The 26,402-nt window shown below is 44.6% G+C and overlaps 2 protein-coding genes across 8 annotated transcripts in view; one reads left to right on the forward strand and one right to left on the reverse strand.

Annotated features, from left to right (window-relative positions):
* The first annotated feature begins 1,430 nt into the window (after nt 1-1,430).
* Nucleotides 1,431-3,851, forward strand: LOC139556123 (DNA-binding protein inhibitor ID-2-like). The gene is made up of 3 exons (XM_071369676.1): nt 1,431-1,980; nt 2,473-2,536; nt 3,405-3,851. The coding sequence occupies exons 1-2, from the start codon at nt 1,582-1,584 to the stop codon at nt 2,515-2,517; spliced, it is 444 nt and encodes a 147-aa protein (XP_071225777.1). The 5' UTR covers nt 1,431-1,581; the 3' UTR covers nt 2,518-2,536; nt 3,405-3,851.
* A 549-nt stretch (nt 3,852-4,400) lies between these two features.
* LOC139556122 (kinase D-interacting substrate of 220 kDa B-like) overlaps nt 4,401-26,402 on the reverse strand; it is a 66,131-nt gene continuing 44,129 nt past the window's right edge. For 3 of the 7 annotated variants that reach the window (XM_071369672.1, XM_071369669.1, XM_071369670.1), the window contains exons 23-30: nt 24,490-24,668; nt 23,972-24,207; nt 23,260-23,385; nt 21,309-21,341; nt 18,376-18,513; nt 9,940-10,038; nt 9,444-9,674; nt 4,401-7,780 (exon numbers count right to left, since the gene is read on the reverse strand). In XM_071369672.1, coding sequence (XP_071225773.1) covers nt 6,593-7,780; nt 9,444-9,674; nt 9,940-10,038; nt 18,376-18,513; nt 21,309-21,341; nt 23,260-23,385; nt 23,972-24,207; nt 24,490-24,668 — 2,230 coding nt within the window. In that variant the 3' untranslated portion in view covers nt 4,401-6,592. The remainder of the gene's footprint in view (nt 7,781-9,443; nt 9,675-9,939; nt 10,039-18,375; nt 18,514-21,308; nt 21,342-23,259; nt 23,386-23,971; nt 24,208-24,489; nt 24,669-26,402) is intronic. The other 4 variants (XM_071369675.1, XM_071369674.1, XM_071369671.1 and 1 more) reach the window with 3 other exon arrangements.

Raw genomic sequence — 26,402 nt, forward strand, 5'->3', positions numbered from 1 at the left:
CTGCTGCAACCATATGAAACCGAGGGAAAGTGGGTACCTGCTGCAACCATATGAAACCGAGGGAAAGTGGGTACCTGCTGCAACCATATGAAACCGAGGGAAAGTGGGTACCTGCTGCAACCATATGAAACCGAGGGAAAGTGGGTACCTGCTGCATCCATATGAAACCGAGGGAAAGTGGGTACCTGCTGCAACCATATGAAACCGAGGGAAAGTGGGTACCTGCTGCATCCATATGAAACCGAGGGAAAGTGGGTACCTGCTGTAACCATATGAAACCGAGGGAAAGTGGGTACCTGCTGCATCCATATGAAACCGAGGGAAAGTGGGTACCTGCTGCATCCATTCAAATGTCACCATATTCCCTATACTCTTTTCCAAGAGTGACCATGGAAAATACATAATGAAGCATTGGTAACGTCCAAAATGTCACCCTATTCTATATATAGTGTACTAAACCCAAATGGCACCCTTTTCCCTATATAGTGTACTAAACCCAAATGTCACCGTATTTCCTATATAGTGTATTAAACCCAAATGTCACCATATTCCCTATATTTTAGTGCACTATATAGGGAATAGGGTGCCATTTGGGACACCATCATTGAGTGACAGGGTACTTTGAAATGAGAAGAGGAAAATAAAAGTGGAATCTAGGACAGCTAGTGAAATAAGACAGTATACAGTTATGAAACAGTAGATCTGTTGTGTTGAGAAAAGCAAACCACCAGTGCAGGTGTATGACTCCGTACACTCCAGGGCAGGCACCGGGAGGAGCTCCATCTTAAGTCAGCTGAGAGCCCGCGCGCTGACTTGCAGCTGCCGTCGTCATAGCAGCCGCCTGAACGGCGCCGCGCCGACTGGCTTCTTGGGCTGCTGTGAATTGGATGTCGTCACAGCGCTGGCGCCAGGGAGTCGGTAGAAGTGGGAGCTTGCGGCGATGCAGGCAACTCGCAGCTACTGCAGTGTGTGTTGAGCTCTGTTGTGCCAAGCCATCATCCGATTGGGTTCAACTTGGTACAGTGGGAAAGAAATTGAGAAACTGAGCATAGCTTAACGCATTGTGAAGTAAACTCACTCCAGATGAGCTAGTGGCCACGAAACCCTGCAATTTCCCTCTATGGAAAATAATATAGACTAACAATAGCTGGAACTTGGAAATGTAATAGATGGTAAAACATCAAACTTAATTGTATCTGCGTAATTACGAGGTAGCCTACATTCGGCACATGGATGTGCCTTCATTTAGATCAGAAATACAGACTCAGATGACTTCAAAACAGATTTTCACAAGGGCCCGTCAACCTCATCTCGCAGGTAACAGAGAAGAGCATCACTTTAGTGCGCGCCTTCACATAACTTGCTCAAGAATGCGGAAAATATGGGAGGGATGTAAAATATCTACCGCATTTAAACCAATACTGTTGCTTGGGATAGTGATTGACACTTCTAGATAGCCAATTGACGTGCATTTCGCCCTGATGTGCGACAAGCCCCGTTCACGAGCCTTTATAAGAACAATTGACAGCGTGCTGACTGATTGTACACGGCGAAGACTGGCCTAAAATACCGGTTTCTTTCATGCATAATATCTTATCACACTCAACTGTCGTCATGAAAGCAATAAGTCCGGAGCGGTCTATGAGGAACAACATCTCCAACTCGTCGGAACATACCCTCGGCATCTCCCGGAGCAAGAGCCCGATGGATGACCCTCTGAGTCTGCTGTACAATATGAACGACTGCTACACAATGCTGAAGGAACTCGTGCCCAGCCTCCCACAGAACGGGAACGTCAGTAAAATTGACATATTGCAGCATGTTATAGACTATATCTTGGACCTTCAGATTGCACTGGACTCTAGCTCGTCCCTCTCCAGCTGCCAACATCAGCAGCAGCGACTGGGACAGGGACAGGCAGCATCACCCAGGAATCCCCTAGCAACCATCAACTCAGACATCAGCCTCATCACCTTTCAGGTAAAAATAGAATCGAATAGCTTTATTTTTTCAATTAGAGGACTTCTGTTTTGGAGTGGTTCAGAAAAAGAAATAGACGAAACCATAGTAGGCTACACAGATTCTAGCGTGTTCAATTGGAATTCCTATATTTTAATAGATCCCCTAAATCCTATGACATGTATAGTTTTAATGTGGCCTAGGTAATATATGTTTATATGAGAAGAAAAAATAAAAATATGTTTATATGCTTACTTTAATTAAAGGCTTTTAGAATATATCTATGTTTTTACATTATTTCCAAGCAGTCTGCCTATTTGGCTTCTCATAAAGCTTTTGCATTTGACTATGTGCCACTGTTGGTTATTGTACACATGACAGCTTGGTGGTGAATGAATGTAGCATCAGCCCAATAGAGACCAGACCACTGCAACTGTACTAACTCAGCAATGCCAGGAGCCTCTCTCTGTAAATGGTGATATTTAACAGTGGTTGTCTTGCCTGTTTTTACAGTCAACTGACCACTTCCCCAAAGGGACAGAGACTCATGACAGCTAAACTCTCCTTCACTGACTGGGTAAGTGTTTCCTTACTGCCATTATTGTATCCATCATTTCTATTTGGAATGGTCATTTTGTTCATTAGGAGAAAACAAGCTGCGCTCAAATGGGTCCAAACTACACTGTCCCGATAGGAGAATGCTTTTTGGTTCCAGGTCCAACCCTCTGTGGAAAGATAGAACCCAAAAGGGTTCTACCTGGGACCAAAAAGGGTTCTTCAAAGGGTTCTCCTATGGGGACAGGCAAAATACTCCTTTTTAGATTCTAGATATCGCCTTTTTTTGTGTATAAAGTCATGGATACTTGGTATAAGTTGCTCTTTGAAAAGGGTAGTCTATGTGAAGTGTTATATTGTTGACTTGACTAAGATATGACATCACTGTAGATGGAATAACCTATCATGAAATAATAGTGTCTGGCTACATAAGACAGACTGGCTACTCCAGTCAGTGGTTGTGGGTTGTGAAAACTACCGGTCTGTAGATAATTTGCAGAGAGGAAAAGCAGGCGCCAGCCAGCATCATTATAGCTATAGTATAGATCCATTCCCACGTTGTACTTAGAGGTTGACAGGATGTTGCTTATTCCTCCGTTGACGCCTCCATCTGGTGCTCAGGGATTGCCCAGTATTTCAGTGTTTGCATCCCAAATAGCACCCTATTTTCTATGTAGTGCCCTAAGGGCCCTGGTTAAAAGTAGTGCACTACATAGGGAATAGGGTGCCATATGAGACATACCCTCACCAGTATTTCAGTGTTTGGTTAAAGTAGAAAAAGAAGTGTGTCTTCTTCTCAGGCGCCAGTCTGACTGTCCAGTTCCCCGTCTGTCCTTTAGCCTTGTTTCTCTTTAAACACAACCCTCTTTTCACTTCCCAATCTCTTACAGGTGTGTTTTAAACAGGACCTCATGTTCCCCTCCAATGGCTGGCTGGATTTCCGCTTGATTTAACTTTCATTTGTCTTCCTAAAAGGAGATGTGTGTTGTTGTTTTTACTTTTTATTTATCTACTGGCCTGGCTGATATCTTTTCTTCCAACTGAAGAATGATTCCTCAACAACGATGGGAAGACAACTACAGACTGACTGAAATTACAGTATTGAAACAAGATATCTTTCCACAAGAGGAGATAGCCTTTTCTTTTGGAAGTGGCACATTACTACAGACAGACTAATGGTCAGTCGATGTATATAAAATGTTAAGACAAAATCATGCCTGTATAGTAGCTGATTTGTTGCAGAGAATATAAAGATGCATTTTATTGTACTGCGGCTTTCAAAGAAATGTTGTAAATTGCACTTTTATACAATAATAAAGTATATTCCTTATACTGTACATTATGTTAATATCCATATTACATTATAATACCTGACCTATTTCAATCTTTTAAATTACTGTCACTGTACTTTCTCTTACATCAAAGGATGTTGCAACTTCCCTTTATATTGCTTTTAAATGTATCTGAATAGAGTGAGATTTATTAGGAAGACGATATCACAAGGCTCAATGCATTGCAGTTACTAATCTTATCTAGTTATCCAGGATGGTGTGCTGGCGTGCCCAGATCCATCTAGTCACTCACTGGTGGTTCTCTGTAGCACAGTTGGTAACGCATGGCACTTGCAACTCTAGGATAGTGGGTTTGATTCTCGGGATCAACCATGTTAAACAATTTATGCACGCATGACTCTTAAGTCGCTTTGGATGAGAGCGTCTGCAAAATGGCACATAATATTACATATTATGGCACATACTATTTTTGCATGGGGGAGCACGCCTCCTGCTGGCCGACGTTAAGAAGGAACTGCTATATGAAAGTATGAGAATACTTAGTGGTTCATACGTATAAATTCTCTGTGAGAACATACAAGAGGCTAGACTGTAGAAGGTCAACAACCAGGTTTTATTTTTCAGTCAGATAATGTCTGACGGCACCATTCACTTCTTTCCCTTCATAGATAGAATATCTCGTGTTCTTCTCCCACATGGTTATCATCCGACTGGTTAAGACACCATACAACATCACAGTGCATGCAACACATAGGAGAGCACTCTGACATTGCACTGATATTTGCAAACTCATTTAGGCATGCAATGTACAGTTCATTAGGTACGCATGCAACACCAATCTTCACTGTAGCCAGATTTGTGAATCGGACGCCATTAAGTGTACATTTTATATCTGCTTAATTAAAATGTATTTAAATGGCATCGGATTCACAAATGGGGCCTCTACTATTGGCCTCTACTACGTTAAGGGAGGAGACAGGCCCTGACAACATGTAATAAACCAAATACCTTTACAACCACTGTTCATTACAAAGCAGCATACATACAGTCCCATGTATCATATGGCGAAGAGTCAGCAACTGCATTTTGCAGCGATCAATAACTTTTTCTGAAGATTACTTCTCTATTATTGTCACATATTAGTGTCAACGTCCCTCCCTTTTATCCAACACTTTTGTTCGTGTTGGCAGGAGATGCGTCCCAAATGGCACCCTATTCCACCGATAGCGCACTACTTTGGACCAGGGCCCATAGGAAGGTAAAATAGTTAAAAGCCCTGTGGCTTTTGCAATGAGACGAATAGTTCAGTTGACTCTCCTCCATGTCATTTGCTGAGACACGACAAAAACAGATCCCACACACAATTTTGTTCATTTGGCTCACGTGTTCATATGCATTCATTCTTCATCTATACCAGGTATCTTCTCTTTTACCCACCCACAAGCTCAATACATCACTTGTTGACACACATAGGCAGCAGCAGCTAATATTAACACTGTTGAGGCATGCTTGTAGCCTAGTCCCAGATCTGTTTGTGCTCTTGCCAGCTCCATTGCTCATTGTCAAGCCATTGGCATGACAAGGAGTTGGCGAGATGGCACAGACAGACTGACACCCAGGCTACCATGCTTGTTGTAGTGCAAAACAATAAACAGATAGTTAGTCACTGTACGTAGGTAGTTAAGTTTTCAATTATACTGCACTGTAAAAAATGGGACGGCGCTGTTAAGTGCTTTTACTGATTGGAATGATCGAAATTTACGCTTTGGTTCATTCAATCTGTTCTATCAATTTGTCTGAAATCAAATAACGAATTCGTCAGATCAATGTGATTTTTTTATTTGAATGAAAGCTTCTAAATTGCTTTCCACACCTCATGCACATCGAATAGCGGTAGGGGCAATGTAGCGGCGGCAGCCTATCAGAAGAGTTGCCGAGGCGTGGCTTATTGGGGGGTGCGTGGCTTTCAGTTGGTTATTTTTGCCCAGAGAGTGAATGTCATTCCAGTTGAGGTGGTCTATTGTATTTGTCATCTGTAATGACACTAAAGCGCCTGATACCGTTTCTATGTGACGGTAGCCATTGCTTGGTTATGATATTGTGGTTCCTAAATGTGAAGGTCTTTAGTTTGGAAAAATTATTTTAAAACATCTTATTTTTTAGGTTGTTGATTTAAATTGCTTGTAACACAATTGAATACATTTGGATAGGTAATTCCAAAGTAAAAAGTGAACTAGGAACAAGACGAAAAAAATTGGTTGTATTGTCATTAAATATTTGTTGTATTTGTTATATTAAGTTTAACCAAAGGGGAAATGTAGGTTTAGTGTTGAAATAAACAGGCTACAACTTCAAATATAATGAAATATAACAGTTGGCATTGAATCATATATTTGTCATAATAATGTTGTTGTTTTTACCAGAGGTGAAGTAAATTAGGTTGATCTAAAGATAATTTGTTTTACAGTGTACGTAGCTAGCTACCTTCACCTCTAGAGAATATCAAGCCGGTTAGTAGAGGTCACTTCACTTCACTTTAGACAATACAAATACAGAGTACAACATCTCAGTGAGCTACCTTCACCAGGCTACCTCCTGTAACAGAATGTGAGGTTGCCAGATCAGCCTGGTTTAACAAGGCTATCTACTTAGTGCACACCAAGCACGAACATCATTTATTTACCCATTTAGCTAGCTACGGTACCTTGCTACGCATGCATTGTCAGATTACCACACCAAACATCTACTGACTAAGTGCTCTCCTGGGTATGAGATGGGCAGGGGGCTCACAGGATGCTCTCGCGCTCCTCTCCGAAAGTGACGGTGTCGGAGGACACGGTGGTGATCTCCGGAGGATCCCCGGGGTTCAGCCCCCTCTTCAGGTGCACCACGCGCACGTTCTCGTTGTGCGGGCCGGGCTTGGTGGTGGTACTGGTGGTGCCGGAACCCGTGGAGACGATGACCTCGCTGATGGAGGAGGAAGTAGGGGTGGAACAGGTGGTGTCGGTGGACCCCACTGGAGCCCTCTGTCCCTGGCAACGCTGCTGGTCGTTGGTGTTGTTGTTGAGGGTGGTGTTGCTGGGCGTGCGGTTGAGGTTGTAGCTCTTGGATAAGGGCCAGCTCTCTTCGGGGCTGCTGGCCAGCAGGCTGCACTGGTCCTCGGAGCAGATGGACATGCGGGCCACAGCTGAGTCCTGGAGACCACTCAGGCTGCTGGGCAGACCCCTCTTACTGGCCGCCCGGCTCTGGCTGTCCTCCTGGTCCAGCTCGATCAGGTTGGCCTGCTCCAGCTGGGACAGGTCAGCCTCCTCATCCTGCAGGGAGTGGTTGGGCGAGCTCTCGTTGGAGCGCATGCCGGAGTCAGAAGAATCCTTCTTATCCAGCATGGCGTCAGACAGGTATTCTTTACCCTTAGCCAGAGCCAGGGAGGATGCTTTGGGGTCACCTGGCTTTTTCGCGTCCCCCAGGAGAGGAGCGTCGGAGTTCTCTGAATCCTCGTCGTCGCTGGTGAGCTTCTGGTAGGGCAGCCCGCCGGTCTTCATCTTGAGGTCGGCTGCTCCCTGGAACAGGCCGCTCCCCCGGTCACTGGACCCGGGCGCCTTGCGTCCGAGCAGGGTCTTGGAGGAGCCATGGGGGTCCTGCTTCTCGTCCTCCTCTGTGATGGGGTCCAGGGGGGCTTCGGCGGTGGTGAAGTCCGGGGCATCCACGGCGGGAAGCTTGGAGGTGCTTCTCTTGGTGGTAGCCTTGTCCTTGTTTTTGTCCTCGGAGCTGGCGGAGGTCATGAACTGGTTGGGGTGGGGCTGGACGGGCTTCTCTCCCCCGCCTCCGCCCACCTCCAGCGTGGCCATCTGGGCGATGTACTCCTGGTAGGCGTTGCGGTACTCCGACTGCTGCTTTTCCGTCAGCTTGACGATGTCGTTGGACGACTCCTGGGAGTTGAGGCTGGACATGCTGGGGGTACGGTGGGTGGGGGCCTGGGGAGGGGGACATGGAACATTGCATCTCCTAGATCTGTGGTCTAAGTACATATGAAGGCTATCATTTGGTTTACATACAGGCCAACGACTTAATTCATGGTTCAGTACATATACAGTACTAGTGCAAAGTTTGGACACATCTACCCGTTCAAGGGTTTACCTTTATTTGACTATTTTCTACATTGTAGAATAACAGTGAAGACATCAAAACTATGAAATAACACATGGAATCATGTCATAACCAAAAAAGTGTTAAACAAAACAAAATATATTTGAGATTTGAGATTCTTCAAATAGCCACCCTTTGCCTTGATGACAGCTTTGCACACTCTTGGCATTCTCTCAACCAACTTCATGAGGTAGTCACCTGGAATGCATTTCAATTAACAGGAATGTCTTATTAAAAGTTAGTTTGCGCATTTGAGCCAATCAATTATGTTGTGACAAGGTAGAGGTGGTATACAGAAGATAGCCCTATTTGGTAAAAGACCAAGTCCATATTATGGCAAGAACAGCTCAAACAAGCAAAGAGAAATGGCAGTCCATCATTACTTTAAGACATGAAGGTCAGTCAATCCAGAAATCTTTAAGAAAGTTTCTTCAAGTGCAGTGGCAAAAACCATTAAGCGCTATGATGAAATTGGCTCTCATGTGGACTGCCACAGGAAAGGATGACCCAGAGTTACCTCTGCTGCAGAGGATAAGTTCATTAGAGTTACCAGCCTCAGATTGCAGCCCAAACAAATGCTTCACAGAGTTCAAGTAACAGACACATCTCAACATTAACTGTTCAGAGGAGACTGAGTTAATCAGGCCTTCATGGTCAAATTTCTGCAAAGAAACCACTACTGAAAGACAACAATAAGAAGAGGAGACTTCCTTGGGCCAAGAAACACGAGCAATGAACATTAGACCGGTGGAAATCTGTCCTTCGATCTAATGAGTCCAAATTTGAGATTTTTGGTTCCAACCGCCATGTCTTTGTGAGACGCAGAGTAGGTGAACGGATGATCTCTGCATGTGTGGTTCCCACCGTGAAGCATGGAGGAGGAGGTGTGATGGTGCTTTGCTGGTGACACTGTCTGGGATTTATTTAGAATTCAAGGCACACTTAACCAGCATGGCTACCACAGCATTCTGCAGCGATGCGCCATCCCATCTGGTTCGCACTTAGTGGGAATAGAGTGCTGCATCAGATGACCTGGCCTGGGATGGTTTGGGATGAGATGGTTTGGGATTGGACCGCAGAGTGATGGAAAAGCAGCCAACAAGTGCTCAGCATATGTGGGAACTCCTTCAAGACAGTTGGAAAAGCATTCCTCATGAAGCTGGTTGAGAGAATGCCAACAGTCAGCAAAGTTGACATCAAGGCAAAGGGTGGCTACTTTGAGGAATCAAAAATATAAAACATATTTTGATTTGTTTAACACTTTTTTTGGTTACTACATGATTCCATATGTGTTATTTCATAGTTGTGATGTCTTCACTATTATTCTACAATGTAGAAAATAGTAAAAATTAAGAAAAACCCTTGAATGAGTAGGTGTCCAAACTTTTGACTGGTACTGTACATAGCTACACAATTCTAGTCTTTCTGTCAACGTAATATAATGACGCAACATAGACCTCTCTACAATGGAAGAGACCACCAGTCACTCACCATCCATGTGTTGTTGCTATGCCTGGGAGGCTCGTCCAGTCCCACATTGCTCAGTTCCTCAAAGCTCAGGTTGAAGCTGTACATGGGTGAGTTGGCGTCGAGGTTGGCGGCACCGGCATGGGGCGGGGCGACCTGGCGCCTCGGTTCCCCGTGGCCCACCACACTGCTGTCCACCTCGCTGGGAGCCTCCTCATGAAGCACCTGGCTCTCCACGTGACGCATCTCCAACACCTAGAGGAAGAGGAGGAAGAGGAAGAAGAAGCGAGAGAAGGCAGAAGAGTAGGAGGGAAAGGAAGAAGAGGAAGAGGAAGTAGAAGAGGAAGAGAGAAAGAAGAAAAGAAAGGAACAATGCACCGATCTCTAAATACGGCTGGGCTAAATAGTAATTACTGGGTTAAGAAGTGCTTGATAACAGCAGTGTCCAGTGTTAAAGCTATTGGTAAATCCACTACAAAACAAAATAACAGGCAAGAGGCAAAGTTAGGGTTAAACTCACAGTTCCTCTGAAGAGCTGCCAGTCTCCAAAGTTCATTTTCATTTCATTCTTCAGCTCATCAATGTTGCACTGGGTCAGAACTCTGCCATTCACATTAGCCTGAGAGACAAAGAGGAGAATGAGACAAGGAAGAGGAGGTTAATGGTAGAGAGAGAGAGAGAGAGAGGTTAATGGTAGAGAGAGAGAGAGAGAGAGAGAGGAGGTTAATGGTAGAGAGAGAGAGAGTGCGAGAAGGTTAATGGTAGAGAGAGAGAGAGTGCGAGAAGGTTAATGGTAGAGAGAGAGAGAGAGAGAGAGAGAGAGAGAGGATGTTAATGGTAGAGAGAGAGAGTGGAAGTTAATGGTAGAGAGAGAGTGGAAGTTAATGGTAGAGAGAGAGAGTGGAAGTTAATGGTAGAGAGAGAGAGTGGAAGTTAATGGTATAGAGAGAGAGTGGAGGTTAATGGTAGAGAGAGAGAGAGAGAGAGTGGAGATTAATGGTAGAGAGAGAGAGTGGAGGTTAATGGTAGAGAGAGAGAGAGAGAGAGAGAGTGGAGATTAATGGTAGAGAGAGAGAGGAGGTTAATGGTAGAGAGAGAGAGTGGAGGTTAATGGTAGAGAGAGAATGGAAGTTAATGGTAGAGAGAGAGAGTGGAGGTTAATGGTAGAGAGAGAGAGTGGAGGTTAATGGTAGAGAGAGAGAGTGGAAGTTAATGGTAGAGAGAAAGTGGAGGTTAATGGTAGAGAGAGAGAGTGGAAGTTAATGGTAGAGAGAGAGAGTGGAAGTTAATGGTATAGAGAGAGAGTGGAGGTTAATGGTAGAGAGAGAGAGAGAGAGAGAGAGTGGAGATTAATGGTAGAGAGAGAGAGTGGAGGTTAATGGTAGAGAGAGAGAGAGAGAGAGAGAGAGAGAGAGTGGAGATTAATGGTAGAGAGAGAGAGAGGAGGTTAATGGTAGAGAGAGAGAGTGGAGGTTAATGGTAGAGAGAGAATGGAAGTTAATGGTAGAGAGAGAGAGTGGAGGTTAATGGTAGAGAGAGAGAGTGGAAGTTAATGGTAGAGAGAAAGTGGAGGTTAATGGTAGAGAGAAAGTGGAGGTTAATGGTAGAGAGAGAATGGAAGTTAATGGTAGAGAGAGAGAGTGGAGGTTAATGGTAGAGAGAGAGAGTGGAAGTTAATGGTAGAGAGAGGAGGTTAATGGTAGAGAGAGAGAGAGTGGAGGTTAATGGTAGAGAGAGAGAGTGGAGGTTAATGGTAGAGAGAGAGAGTGGAGGTTAATGGTAGAGAGCGAGAGTGGAGGTTAATGGTAGAGAGAGAGTGGAGGTTAATGGTAGAGAGAGAGAAGATTAATGGTAGAGAGAGAGAGCGAGAGAGTGAGAGGAAGTTAATAGTAGCGAGAGAGAGAGGAGGTTAATGGTAGAGAGAGAATGGAGGTTAATGGTAGAGAGAGAGAGTGGAAGTTAATGGTAGAGAGAGAGAGTGGAAGTTAATGGTAGAGAGAAAGAGAGGAGATTAATGGTAGAGCGAGAGAGAGTGGAGGTTAATGGTAGAGAGAGAGAGTGGAGGTTAATGGTAGAGAGAGAGAGTGGAGGTTAATGGTAGAGAGAGAGTGGAGGTTAATGGTAGAGAGAGAGTGGAGGTTAATGGTAGAGAGAGAGATAGAGTGGAGGTTAATGGTAGAGAGAGAGAGAGTGGAGGTTAAGGGTAGAGAGAGAGTGGAGGTTAATGGTAGAGAGAGAGAGTGGAGGTTAATGGTAGAGAGAGAGTGGGGGTTAATGGTAGAGAGAGAGTGGAGGTTAATGGTAGAGAGAGAGAGAGAGTGGAGGTTAATGGTAGAGAGAGAGAGTGGAGGTTAATGGTAGAGAGAGAGTGGAGGTTAATGGTAGAGAGAGAGAGTGGAGGTTAATGGTAGAGCGAGAGAGAGGAGGTTAATGGTAGAGCGAGAGAGAGAGTGGAAGTTAATGGTAGAGAGAGAGTGGAGGTTAATTGTAGAGAGAGAGAGTGGAGGTTAATGGTAGAGAGAGAGAGAGAGAGAGTGGAGGTTAATGGTAGAGAGAGAGAGTGGAGGTTAATGGTAGAGAGAGAGTGGAGTTTAATGGTAGAGAGAGAGAGTGGAGGTTAATGGTAGAGAGAGAGAGAGAGAGTGGAAGTTAATGGTAGAGAGAGGGAGAGGAGGTTAATGGTAGAGACAGAGAGTGGAAGTTAATGGTAGAGAGAGCGAGTGGAAGTTAATGGTAGAGAGAGAGAGTGGAAGTTAATGGTATAGAGAGAGAGTGGAGGTTAATGGTAGAGAGAGAGAGAGAGAGAGAGAGAGTGGAGGTTAATGGTAGAGAGAGAGAGAGAGTGGAGATTAATGGTAGAGAGAGAGGCGGTTAATGGTAGAGAGAGAGAGAGAGAGAGAGAGAGAGGAGGTTAATGGTAGAGAGAGGAGGTTAATGGTAGAGAGAGAGAGAGGAGGTTAATGGTAGAGAGAGAGAGTGGATGTTAATGGTAGAGAGAAAGAGGAGGTTAATGGTAGAGAGAGAGAGTGGAGGTTAATGGTAGAGAGAGAGAGTGGATGTTAATGGTAGAGAGAAAGAGGAGGTTAATGGTAGAGAGAGAGAGTGGAGGTTAATGGTAGAGAGAGAGTGGAGGTTAATGGTAGAGAGAGAGATAGAGTGGAGGTTAATGGTAGAGAGAGAGAGAGAGTGGAGGTTAATGGTAGAGAGAGAGAGTGGAGGTTAATGGTAGAGAGAGAGTGGAGGTTAATGGTAGAGAGAGAGAGTGGAGGTTAATGGTAGAGAGAGAGTGGGGGTTAATGGTAGAGAGAGAGTGGAGGTTAATGGTAGAGAGAGAGAGAGAGTGGAGGTTAATGGTAGAGAGAGAGAGTGGAGGTTAATGGTAGAGAGAGAGTGGAGGTTAATGGTAGAGAGAGAGAGTGGAGGTTAATGGTAGAGCGAGAGAGAGGAGGTTAATGGTAGAGCGAGAGAGAGAGTGGAAGTTAATGGTAGAGAGAGAGTGGAGGTTAATTGTAGAGAGAGAGAGTGGAGGTTAATGGTAGAGAGAGAGAGAGAGAGAGTGGAGGTTAATGGTAGAGAGAGAGAGTGGAGATTAATGGTAGAGAGAGTGGAGTTTAATGGTAGAGAGAGAGAGTGGAGGTTAATGGTAGAGAGAGAGAGAGAGAGAGTGGAAGTTAATGGTAGAGAGAGAGAGAGGAGGTTAATGGTAGAGAGAGAGAGAGGGAGAGGAGGTTAATGGTAGAGACAGAGAGTGGAAGTTAATGGTAGAGAGAGCGAGTGGAAGTTAATGGTAGAGAGAGAGAGTGGAAGTTAATGGTATAGAGAGAGAGTGGAGGTTAATGGTAGAGAGAGAGAGTGGAGTTTAATGGTAGAGAGAGAGAGTGGAGGTTAATGGTAGAGAGAGAGAGTGGAGGTAAATGGTATAGAGAGAGAGTGGAGTTTAATGGTAGAGAGAGAGAGTGGAGGTTAATGGTAGAGAGAGAGAGAGAGAGAGTGGAAGTTAATGGTAGAGAGAGAGAGTGGAAGTTAATGGTAGAGAGAGAGAGTGGAGGTTAATGGTAGAGAGAGAGAGAGGGAGAGGAGGTTAATGGTAGAGACAGAGAGTGGAAGTTAATGGTAGAGAGAGCGAGTGGAAGTTAATGGTAGAGAGAGAGAGTGGAGGTTAATGGTAGAGAGAGAGAGAGAGAGGAGGTTAATGGTAGAGACAGAGAGAGTTAATGGTAGAGACAGAGAGTGGAAGTTAATGGTAGAGAGAGCGAGTGGAAGTTAATGGTAGAGAGAGAGAGTGGAAGTTAATGGTATAGAGAGAGAGTGGAGGTTAATGGTAGAGAGAGAGAGAGAGAGAGAGAGAGTGGAGGTTAATGGTAGAGAGAGAGAGAGAGTGGAGATTAATGGTAGAGAGAGAGGCGGTTAATGGTAGAGAGAGAGAGAGAGAGAGAGAGAGAGGAGGTTAATGGTAGAGAGAGGAGGTTAATGGTAGAGAGAGAGAGAGGAGGTTAATGGTAGAGAGCGAGAGTGGAGGTTAATGGTAGAGAGAGAGAGTGGAGGTTAATGGTAGAGAGAGAGAGTGGAGGTTAATGGTAGAGAGAGAGAGGAGGTTAATGGTAGAGAGAGAGAGAGAGGAGTTTAATGGTAGAGAGCGAGAGTGGAGGTTAATGGTAGAGAGCGACAGTGGAGGTTAATGGTAGAGAGAGGAGGTTAATGGTAGAGAGAGAGAGTGGAGGTTAATGGTAGAGAGAGAGAGTGGAGGTTAATGGTAGAGAGAGAGAGAGAGGAGGTTAATGGTAGAGAGAGAGAGAGGAGGTTAATGGTAGAGAGAGAGTGGAGGTTAATGGTAGAGAGAGAGAGTGGAGGTTAATGGTAGAGAGAGAGGGTGGAGGTTAATGGTGGAGAGAGAGAGTGGAGGTTAATGGTAGAGAGAGAGGGTTGAGGTTAATGGTAGAGAGAGAGAGTGGAGGTTAATGGTAGAGAGAGAGGGTGGAGGTTAATGGTAGAGAGAGAGAGTGGAGGTTAATGGTAGAGAGAGAGTGGAGGTTAATGGTAGAGAGAGAGAGTGGAGGTTAATGGTAGAGAGAGAGGGTGGAGATTAATGGTAGAGAGAGAGAGTGGAGGTTAATGGTAGAGAGAGAGGGTGGAGGTTAATGGTAGAGAGAGAGAGTGGAGGTTAATGGTAGAGAGAGAGTGGAGGTTAATGGTAGAGAGAGAGTGGAGGTTAATGGTAGAGAGAGAGGGTGGAGGTTAATGGTAGAGAGAGAGGGTGGAGGTTAATGGTAGAGAGAGAGGGTGGAGGTTAATGGTAGAGAGAGAGGGTGGAGATTAATGGTAGAGAGAGAGGGTGGAGATTAATGGTAGAGAGAGAGAGTGGAGGTTAATGGTAGAGAGAGAGAGAGAGTGGAGATTAATGGTAGAGAGAGAGGCGGTTAATGGTAGAGAGAGAGAGTGGATGTTAATGGTAGAGAGAAAGAGGAGGTTAATGGTAGAGAGATAGAGTGGAGGTTAATGGTAGAGAGAGAGAGAGAGTGGAGGTTAATGGTAGAGAGAGAGAGTGGAGGTTAATGGTAGAGAGAGAGTGGAGGTTAATGGTAGAGAGAGAGAGTGGAGGTTAATGGTAGAGAGAGAGTGGGGGTTAATGGTAGAGAGAGAGTGGAGGTTAATGGTAGAGAGAGAGAGAGAGTGGAGGTTAATGGTAGAGAGAGAGAGTGGAGGTTAATGGTAGAGAGAGAGTGGAGGTTAATGGTAGAGAGAGAGAGTGGAGGTTAATGGTAGAGCGAGAGAGAGGAGGTTAATGGTAGAGCGAGAGAGAGAGTGGAAGTTAATGGTAGAGAGAGAGTGGAGGTTAATTGTAGAGAGAGAGAGTGGAGGTTAATGGTAGAGAGAGAGAGAGAGAGAGTGGAGGTTAATGGTAGAGAGCGAGAGTGGAGGTTAATGGTAGAGAGCGACAGTGGAGGTTAATGGTAGAGAGAGGAGGTTAATGGTAGAGAGAGAGAGTGGAGGTTAATGGTAGAGAGAGAGAGTGGAGGTTAATGGTAGAGAGAGAGAGTGGAGGTTAATGGTAGAGAGAGAGAGAGGAGGTTAATGGTAGAGAGAGAGTGGAGGTTAATGGTAGAGAGAGAGAGTGGAGGTTAATGGTAGAGAGAGAGGGTGGAGGTTAATGGTGGAGAGAGAGAGTGGAGGTTAATGGTAGAGAGAGAGGGTGGAGGTTAATGGTAGAGAGAGAGAGTGGAGGTTAATGGTAGAGAGAGAGAGTGGAGGTTAATGGTAGAGAGAGAGAGAGAGAGTGGAAGTTAATGGTAGAGAGAGGGAGAGGAGGTTAATGGTAGAGACAGAGAGTGGAAGTTAATGGTAGAGAGAGAGAGTGGAAGTTAATGGTATAGAGAGAGAGTGGAGGTTAATGGTAGAGAGAGAGAGAGAGAGAGAGAGAGTGGAGGTTAATGGTAGAGAGAGAGAGAGAGTGGAGATTAATGGTAGAGAGAGAGGCGGTTAATGGTAGAGAGAGAGAGAGAGAGAGAGAGAGAGGAGGTTAATGGTAGAGAGAGAGAGAGGAGGTTAATGGTAGAGAGCGAGAGTGGAGGTTAATGGTAGAGAGAGAGAGTGGAGGTTAATGGTAGAGAGAGAGAGTGGAGGTTAATGGTAGAGAGAGAGAGAGAGGAGGTTAATGGTAGAGAGAGAGAGAGAGGAGTTTAATGGTAGAGAGCGAGAGTGGAGGTTAATGGTAGAGAGCGACAGTGGAGGTTAATGGTAGAGAGAGGAGGTTAATGGTAGAGAGAGAGAGTGGAGGTTAATGGTAGAGAGAGAGAGTGGAGGTTAATGGTAGAGAGAGAGAGAGAGGAGGTTAATGGTAGAGAGAGAGAGAGGAGGTTAATGGTAGAGAGAGAGTGGAGGTTAATGGTAGAGAGAGAGAGTGGAGGTTAATGGTAGAGAGAGAGGGTGGAGGTTAATGGTGGAGAGAGAGAGTGGAGGTTAATGGTAGAGAGAGAGGGTGGAGGTTAATGGTAGAGAGAGAGAGTGGAGGTTAATGGTAGAGAGAGAGGGTGGAGGTTAATGGTAGAGAGAGAGAGTGGAGGTTAATGGTAGAGAGAGAGTGGAGGTTAATGGTAGAGAGAGAGAGTGGAGGTTAATGGTAGAGAGAGAGGGTGGAGATTAATGGTAGAGAGAGAGAGTGGAGGTTAATGGTAGAGAGAGAGGGTGGAGGTTAATGGTAGAGAGAGAGAGTGGAGGTTAATGGTAGAGAGAGAGTGGAGGTTAATGGTAGAGAGAGGGTGGAGGTTAATGGTAGAGAGAGAGGGTGGAGGTTAATGGTAGAGAGAGAGGGTGGAGGTTAATGGTAGAGAGAGAGGGTGGAGGTTAATGGTAGAGAGAGAGGGTGGAGATTAATGGTAGAGAGAGAGGGTGGAGATTAATGGTAGAGAGAGAGAGTGGAGGTTAATGGTAGAGAGAGAGGGTGGAGGTTAATGGTAGAGAGAGAGAGTGGAGGTTAATGGTAGAGAGCGACAGTGGAGGTTAATGGTAGAGAGAGGAGGTTAATGGTAGAGAGAGAGAGTGGAGGTTAATGGGAGAGAGAGAGAGTGGAGGTGAATGGTAGAGAGAGAGAGAGAGGAGGTTAATGGTAGAGAGAGAGAGAGGAGGTTAATGGTAGAGAGAGAGTGGAGGTTAATGGTAGAGAGAGAGAGTGGAGGTTAATGGTAGAGAGAGAGGGTGGAGGTTAATGGTGGAGAGAGAGAGTGGAGGTTAATGGTAGAGAGAGAGGGTGGAGGTTAATGGTAGAGAGAGAGAGTGGAGGTTAATGGTAGAGAGAGAGGGTGGAGGTTAATGGTAGAGAGAGAGAGTGGAGGTTAATGGTAGAGAGAGAGTGGAGGTTAATGGTAGAGAGAGAGAGTGGAGGTTAATGGTAGAGAGAGAGGGTGGAGATTAATGGTAGAGAGAGAGAGTGGAGGTTAATGGTAGAGAGAGAGGGTGGAGGTTAATGGTAGAGAGAGAGAGTGGAGGTTAATGGTAGAGAGAGAGTGGAGGTTAATGGTAGAGAGAGAGTGGAGGTTAATGGTAGAGAGAGAGGGTGGAGGTTAATGGTAGAGAGAGAGGGTGGAGGTTAATGGTAGAGAGAGAGGGTGGAGGTTAATGGTAGAGAGAGAGGGTGGAGATTAATGGTAGAGAGAGAGGGTGGAGATTAATGGTAGAGAGAGAGAGTGGAGGTTAATGGTAGAGAGAGAGGGTGGAGGTTAATGGTAGAGAGAGAGAGTGGAGGTTAATGGTAGAGAGAGAGTGGAGGTTAATGGTAGAGAGAGAGTGGAGGTTAATGGTAGAGAGAGAGGGTGGAGGTTAATGGTAGAGAGAGAGGGTGGAGGTTAATGGTAGAGAGAGAGAGTGGAGGTTAATGGTAGAGAGAGAGGGTGGAGGTTAATGGTAGAGAGAGAGAGTGGAGGTTAATGGTAGAGAGAGAGAGTGGAGGTTAATGGTAGAGAGAGAGAGTGGAGGTTAATGGTAGAGAGAGAGTGGAGGTTAATGGTAGAGAGAGAGAGTGGAGGTTAGTGGTAGAGAGAGAGGGTGGAGGTTAATGGTAGAGAGAGAGAGTGGAGGTTAATGGTAGAGAGAGAGTGGAGGTTAATGGTAGAGAGAGAGAGAGAGAAGGTTAATGGTAGAGAGAGAGAGAAGGTTAATGGTAGAGAGAGAGAGAGGAGGTTAATGGTAGAGAGAGAGAGGGAGAGGAGTTTAATGGTAGAGAGATAGGAGGTTAATGGTAGAGAGAGAGAGAAGGTTAATGGTAGAGAGAGAGAGAGGAGGTTAATGGTAGAGAGAGAGAGAGAGGAGGTTAATGGTAGAGAGAGAGAGAGAGGTTAATGGTAGAGAGAGAGAGGAGGTTAATGGTAGAGAGAGAGAGAGAGGAGGTTAATGGTAGAGAGAGAGGAGGTTAATAGTAGAGAGAGAGGAGGTTAATGGTAGAGATATCTCTCTCTCTGCTCACCTTCTTAATGGTGGCAGTGTACTGGGCCAGCATGCTCTGGTCGATACCCTCGATCTGTTTGACACGTTCACACACTGTGTCTGTGTTCATGGAGCTCAGGAGGATGGCCGGGGTCCCTGACACCACCGAGGCTGAACCCTGACACACACAACCAGGTCCAGAACACACCGTCAACGACCAGATAGAGGAGTCAACCAACAGGTAAAACATGGCATATTGGTAAATACAGTATGGCTACATTTGATGGAGGTCAAGATTACATTTCTCAAAGTTATCATGTGCTGTACTCATCAATAGTAACCCTCTGCCCATTTGAGTAGAAATGCAGTGATACAAAATATAATAGAATTGGAATTCCATCCTGAAACACTGTTGAAATCTGCAAAGGTAACACAGGAAGGCCCAGTGAAAGGGGAGAGCAACATGAGAAGAACGTAGGCGGCATAAAGCATCAGTAGGTATGAGAAAACTACAATATGATTTCATCTACAATGGGTTGTGGATGAGAGTGGAGCTATCCTGAGGGTGAGTACAATATGATTTCATCTACAATGGGTTGTTGAAGAGAGTGGAGCTATCCTGAGGGTGAGTACAATATGATTTCATCTACAATGGGTTGTGGATGAGAGTGGAGCTATCCTGAGGGTGAGTACAATATGATTTCATCTACAATGGGTTGTGGATGAGAGTGGAGCTATCCTGAGGGTGAGTACAATATGATTTAATCTACAATGGGTTGTTGAAGAGAGTGGAGCTATCCTGAGGGTGAGTACAATATGATTTCATCTACAATGGGTTGTGGATGAGAGTGGAGCTATCCTGAGGGTGAGTACAATATGATTTCATCTACAATGGGTTGTTGATGAGAGTGGAGCTATCCTGAGGGTGAGTACAATATGATTTAATCTACAATGGGTTGTGGATGAGAGTGGAGCTATCCTGAGGGTGAGTACAATATGATTTCATCTACAATGGGTTGTGGATGAGAGGGGAGCTATCCTGAGGGTGAGTACAATATGATTTCATCTACAATGGGTTGTGGATGAGAGTGGAGCTATCCTGAGGGTGAGTACAATATGATTTCATCTACAATGGGTTGTGGATGAGAGTGGAGCTATCCTGAGGGTGAGTACAATATGATTTCATCTACAATGGGTTGTTGAAGAGAGTGGAGCTATCCTGAGGGTGAGTACAATATGATTTCATCTACAATGGGTTGTTGATGAGAGTGGAGCTATCCTGAGGGTGAGTACAATATGATTTCATCTACAATGGGTTGTGGATGAGAGTGGAGCTATCCTGAGGGTGAGTACAATATGATTTCATCTACAATGGGTTGTTGATGAGAGTGGAGCTATCCTGAGGGTGAGTACAATATGATTTCATCTACAATGGGTTGTTGATGAGAGTGGAGCTATCCTGAGGGTGAGTACAATATGACAATGGGGTTAATAGAGGTTAGGTCCAAACCAAACATGGTCAGTGAGTGGATGAGAGAATACTGTAGGGTAAAAAAAAAACATGGATGTAATCTGTGACATCACTTCCTGCTATCTACTGTTACTACTAGGCTACTCACTAGTTAGACCATACACTCTTAGAAAAAAGGTTTCCAAAAGGGTTCTTCGGCTGTCTCCCCATAGGAAAACCTCTCTGTGGACCAGGTTCTACATGGAACCAAACAGGTCCTCCCCTAGTACCAGAAAGGGTTGTACAAAGTGTTATCCTATGGGAATAGCCGAAGAACCCTTTAAGGTTCTAGATAGCACCTTTTTTTCTAAGAGTGTAGAAATAGAATCACTAGAACAAGCCCCTCAGACCATTGACTTGACTTGAATGAGGATGTCTGTTCTAGTAATTAACCGGTAAGTGATACACACCCAGTATCACAGTAACTTTGAGTATGGATAGAATGTACACATGGTGCAGGATTATTATTCACTTTTCAAACAGGTTAGTTTTAGGTCTTTATGAAACCACAGGCACAGGCTATATGTTCAATGTCACTGACTCAGAGTAGGAGGGCGGTCTTCATAAGACATGTCCACTTTGATGAGGTGGAAGAGGGTGGGGTGTATGAGGGTTTAGGTAAGGAGAGTTCAGCTAGAAGGGCCAGACAAAATCAAATGTTTGAAATGCTTATAGAGACTTGTACAAATGTTACAAATCTACAATGTATCTTACAAAGTTACAAAACATCTGTAATTGTAAATAGGTCTTAAATAGTATGACAGAAGCAGATCAAAGATTTCACTAGTCAGCGGCCTTGTAGCATCACTTAGTGCCCTAACAAGGGAGCAACACTAGTGTCACATAACCAGGTTTTCAGCTACTATACTGGATGTGTAGTTTTTTGCTGGCGTGAGCAGAATACACGCCACTTTATCAAGTGTTCTCGGGTGTGAGACGCACGTGACAAAAAAAATAATTATAAACTGGTGGTTCGAGCCCTGAATGCTGATTGGCTGAAAGCTGTGGTATATCAAAGGTATGACAAAACAGTTATTTTGACTGTTCTAATTACATTGGTAGACAGTTTATAATAGCAATAAGGCACCTTGGGGGTTTGTGATATTTGGCCAATATACCACGGCTAAGGTCTGTATCCAGGCACTCCGCGTTGAGTCGTTCATAAGGACAGCCCTTAGCGTGGTATATTGGCCATATACCACACCTCCTCGGGAACCAGAGCTGAGCCATACCACTTCCACCCAGGTTTCATTGACATGAATGGGAGCTTCTTGCGCTCTGCAAAAAGGTATTACTCCAGTGTAGCATGCCTGTAACTCCTAGTTCCCATTCAAGAGAGTGGGCTAGAGTTTCCAAGGTGCATGATGGGATTACAGAGGTCAGATCCCTTCCGAAGGGGGTGAGTTTGTCGGTCTAGGTCTAGTTAGGAGGAGTTAGAGAAAACGTCTGAATGGATTCAGTACCTGCTTCTTTTTCAAAGACGGTACCTTAAACTGCTTGGAGGGAGGAGAGAGAACGAGAGGTGGAGAGAAACAGATGGAAAGGTGAGGAGGGAGTGGCTACAAAAGGTTTTCATCAGAGAGGGATGTGAGGAGAGAACATTAGGAAGACACACAGATGCCAACATTATCGTCTTAGAGGAGAAAAAAACATTAGGGAGACATACATATCTTCAAGACAAGACATTGAGAGAGAGAGAGAAGAGAGAGAGTGGAGGGAGAGAGAGAGAGAGAGGAAGAGAGTGGAGAGAGAGAGAGAGAGAGGAAGAGAGTGGAGAGAGAGAGAGAGATAGGAAGAGAGTGAAGAGAGAGAGAGAGGAAGAGAGTGGAGAGAGAGAGAGAGGAAGAGAGTGGAGAGAGAGAGGAAGAGAGTGGAGAGAGAGAGAGGAAGAGAGTGGACAGAGAGAGAGAGGAAGAGAGTGGAGAGAGAGAGAGAGAAAGAGAGTGGAGAGAGAGAGAGAGAGAAAGAGAGTAGAGAGAGAGAAAGAGAGTGGAGAGAGAGAGAGAGAGAGAGAGAGAAAGAGAAAGAGAAAGAGAGAGAGGGAGAGAGAGAGAGAGAGAGAGAGAGAGAGAGAGAGAGAGAGAGAGAGAGAGAGAGAGGAGAGAGCGGGCATGCCTTCATTGTGAGGATGAGAATAATGTTTTTGATGTCACTGCGGCGTTCAGTGTTTTTTTGGACAGTTGGATGCTGTAATAGCAGGGTCAATGTTTCTGTGTTTCTAGTTTCTCTGTGTGTTTGTGTCTGTGTACAGAGCTCTAAATTATAATTTTTCATTGGCCAAATTAAAAAAGTTAGGAGCACCACATGAAATCTAGGAGCACCACATGAAATCTAGGAGCATATACAGCATACACAGCCTATATCGGGCTTATATGAATTCTAGCTGCTTTTGAAGGACATGTTGAGCCCTAGAAACTAACATGTAACATTGTAAAGAAATTTGGTTATTATAAAAGCTACAATTTTGATAGGAATAACTGTCATTGAAATGACAAAATACTATGTGTAATAATAGGTTTCTACATTGTGTTAAAGCTCGATTTTCCTATTGAGATGGATTACATTGAACAGTGTACACTGTCTCTTAAAAACGTCAGATTTGTGATGACAACACGCAAGAGATATGTAATTCATTCATTGCTATGATCATTGATCTCCTGAAGAAGCTGTCCCTTTTCCTATCGGTGACCCCAAATGTTTGGATATACTGGTAAAGTTACCAGGTTGTTAGCTAGCTAGCCAATGAGGTAATATGACTGAACAATGTGTAAACAAGTGGTTAACGCACAAGTAGTTTTACAACGGCCCACGACATGGTTTATGAATGTAAAAGTCGGTCCCGGCGATTTGCTACAGATACAAATGTTGCCCCGGTAATATGGGTCAAATCTTTTGACCTGGTTGGGCTAGAAGCAAGCCGTTTTCTCTGTAGTAATGGAGCAACCATAACCCTATCGAATCAGCTGTTTTCTCTAGGGCACTCATACACTTTCAGTACAGGGAAGCCTTATCACTACAACAATTATCTGGGAGATTTGTTTCCTAGTCGCACAGTGCTTTCAAAATAAAACTACTGGTCGCACAGAAAAATATTTTGTCGGATATGAGACCAAACTCGGTTGCACTTTAGAGCCCTGTCTGTGTGTGTGTCTGTGTGGGAGGTTGTCTGACAAAGAAAGAGAAAGGGAGAGTGGAAGCATGTTTCTGCAATAGGGGGTGGGTTATCTGGTGAGATGAACATCTCTGATAGAATCCGAATCGGAATGTTCTGATGTTCAAACAACCCAAATCAGAAGGTTCAAACAAGCATATATAAGCTAATGAAATTTGAAAGGAAAATCATTTCTCTCTCTATAACATGGTTATACATCCATTCTAGATGAACTATCTCTACTCACTACCTCTAATACTTACGAGTCCACTGCTCGGATCCCGGGGAAAGCCACTTTTAAGTGGGAATGGGCGTGGTGGAGGAGCATGAACAGGGAAACTGCCCACATACTGGCGTGGCAGCTGGTAAACATGATGGGGAAAATATGGCTGGAGGGAGGGGAATACCAGGGAGAAAGGAAACACATTTACCATGGGGTGAAATAAAATAAAAATACAACACTTAAATATGAAACCAGCGTAACAATTGAGGTGTCTGAGATATTATGAAATACAGACTGAAGCAAATTAAACAGCAACAGCATGTCAAATACATACATACATGCGTACTTAGTGTACGTATGTATGAATGTATGTATCTATGTACAAACAAGGGGTCACACAGTACAAACACCTCATCATGTTACAGCACAGAGACTTCAACTTAAATGGGAACTATAAATAACAAGACAGCTCTGCAAATTATAAACCAGAAGTGTCCCACAAAGTGAGAAGGGGGACGATAACAAGGTGGGAAATGTAAGGAATGTGTTGAGGTTCAAAGCCCTTTGTTTGATTACAGAGGCCGTCAGTGATCGCCTACCAGGCAGCATATGACTGAATGAGTTAACTGACACGAGCCAGACTATCTACAAGTGAAACTTTGGTCATTCCGTTTGGAACCAGGCCCTTCTCAGTCCTATATAGAATAGCAATGTCCTTGGCGACATGAGGGTGTTCTTTCTCATACACTCACCCTGTTATAGAAGGGGTGCTGGGGGCCAGCCATACCACTGTAGTTGCTGCTGTGGGGCGGTGGGGACACCAGCCCTGGGGGGTTGAAGTGCCCGTTGAAGGAGGTGGAGGGGGAGCAGGCGGACATGCCTGACTGCTGGCTGTAGACTGAGGTGGGGCGGGGCGCGGCTTCCTGCAGGGGCAGGCTGGGATAGGTCACCGCTCTGATGCTCATCTGTTCCCTGGCAGCACGCACGTCTGGGGGGAAAGAAGAGACAGACAGGTAAAGAGAAATGTGTCATTAAATGTTATAATGTAATTTATAATGTAAAGTCCGGAAAAAAAGTTGGATCTGCACATAGACATGAAACCATAATGACTAACTCATCTGACAAATTCATGATACATTCCAAAATCTGCAAGTTGTTATTCAAGTTGGAAAGAGAATGGATGCCTGCATAATAATACCAAAACGTATTGGAATTATTTGTGTGGAACCCTGATTATTCGGTGACACAAACACAAATATGCTCTCCTCACCTGCGATGATCTCTCGTAGTTTGGGGTCGAGGTTGACGGTGCAGGGTAGGAAGGTTTTGATGTCGCGCGCATTGAGGACAGGTGTCCGAGAGGAGAGGAACACCTCGAAGCTACGCACATCCCCATCAATCTCCAACAGGGGCTCCACGTCTTTAGTGGTCGGAATGTTCTTGGAGATCCTAAAACACCAGAGGTAAGACTGAAGCCTAATGAAGACAGGCGAGGAAAGAGCTATAGCTCTTCTACACTGAAAGGTTGCTTCTTTAGTTTGACATTTTTCGCAGCTGACCAACAATAAAATGTAAATACAAAAACATACATAAAATATATCTATATCCAAAAACAGGGAATAAATTGCAATGAAGAAAATGTCATTTTCCTTTCTAAAAATAATGATTCTGTGAGCTTCATGGATTAGAGTCTTTTGAATGACATATTATTGTATTTGGAGTGACAATGAAGGACATTTGAATCATTCAGGGGCAAAAACGTGAATAGAACATAAGTCATTATTTATATTTGGCAACACCCTTTTACACACGAAAAAACACCCAACTTTATTTTGCAGCGACTAAGCTTCTGTCTGAGAAGTAACTGACATTAAAATACAATAATCCAACCAATGGGATGCAATTATAATGACGATTCAACCAATTTAACTAATCCTTATTGCCCAGTGACTAATCTGACTGTTTCATCACGTCAGAGATTTTATGTGTTCCAAATGGCACCCTGTTCCCTATATAGTGCACTACTCTTGTACAAAAGGAAAAGAAAGGGGGATACCTAGTCAGTGGTACAACTAAACGCATCAACTGAAATGTGTCTTCTGCATTTAACCCAACCCCTCTGAATCCGAGATGTGCTGGGGGGGGGGGGGGCTGCCTTAAATCGACATCCATGTCCTCGGTGCCCGGGGGAACAGTGGGTTAACTGCCTTGCTCAGGGGCAGAACGACAGATTTTTACCTTGTCAGCTCAGGGATTCGATCCAGCAACCTTTCAGTTCCTGGCCCAATGCTCCTACCCACCAGGCGACCTGCCGTAGTGCACTATATAGGGAATAGGGTGCCATTTGGGATGTACCTCTCTCACTGGATCAGTGGGAGTAAATGTATTCTTTCTTCGATAATAACTTTTCCACTGTGTCTTTTTGTGAAAATGTAGTTCTTCTTTGGCCTCACATTTTCAGACAGATCATTCAAAATGAAATAAAACCCTCTCTCACGCAACTAAACAGTTCCTAAGTTCTATAATTAGGACAGGTGTTTCAAGAAGACCTTTTAAGGTTGGGAAAGGGGGTTGGGGATCTACAGCATGCATACCTCTGCTAGATGGTCTTGAGGGTGGCCCAGTTTTATAGGGGTAGAGGGGGACTACAGTATATTCCCTCTGCTAGATGGTCTTGAGGGTGGCCCAGTTTTATAGGTGTAGAGGGGGACTACAGTATATTACCTCTGCTAGATGGTCTTGAGGGTGGCCCAGTTTTATAGGTGTAGAGGGGGACTACAGTATATTACCTCTGCTAGATGGTCTTGAGGGTGGCCCAGTTTTATAGGTGTAGAGGGGAACTACAGTATATTACCTCTGCTAGATGGTCTTGAGGGTGGCCCAGTTTTATAGGTGTAGAGGGGGACTACAGTATATTACCTCTGCTAGATGGTCTTGAGGGTGGCCCAGTTTTATAGGTGTAGAGGGGGACTACAGTATATTACCTCTGCTAGATGGTCTTGAGGGTGGCCCAGTTTTATAGGTGTAGAGGGGGACTACAGTATATTACCTCTGCTAGATGGTCTTGAGGGTGGCCCAGTTTTATAGGTGTAGAGGGGGACTACAGTATATTACCTCTGCTAGATGGTCTTGAGGGTGGCCCAGTTTTATAGGTGTAGAGGGGAACTACAGTATATTACCTCT

Source organism: Salvelinus alpinus, chromosome 27 (genome assembly GCF_045679555.1).
Source record: "Salvelinus alpinus chromosome 27, SLU_Salpinus.1, whole genome shotgun sequence".
Lineage (NCBI taxonomy): Eukaryota > Metazoa > Chordata > Actinopteri > Salmoniformes > Salmonidae > Salvelinus > Salvelinus alpinus.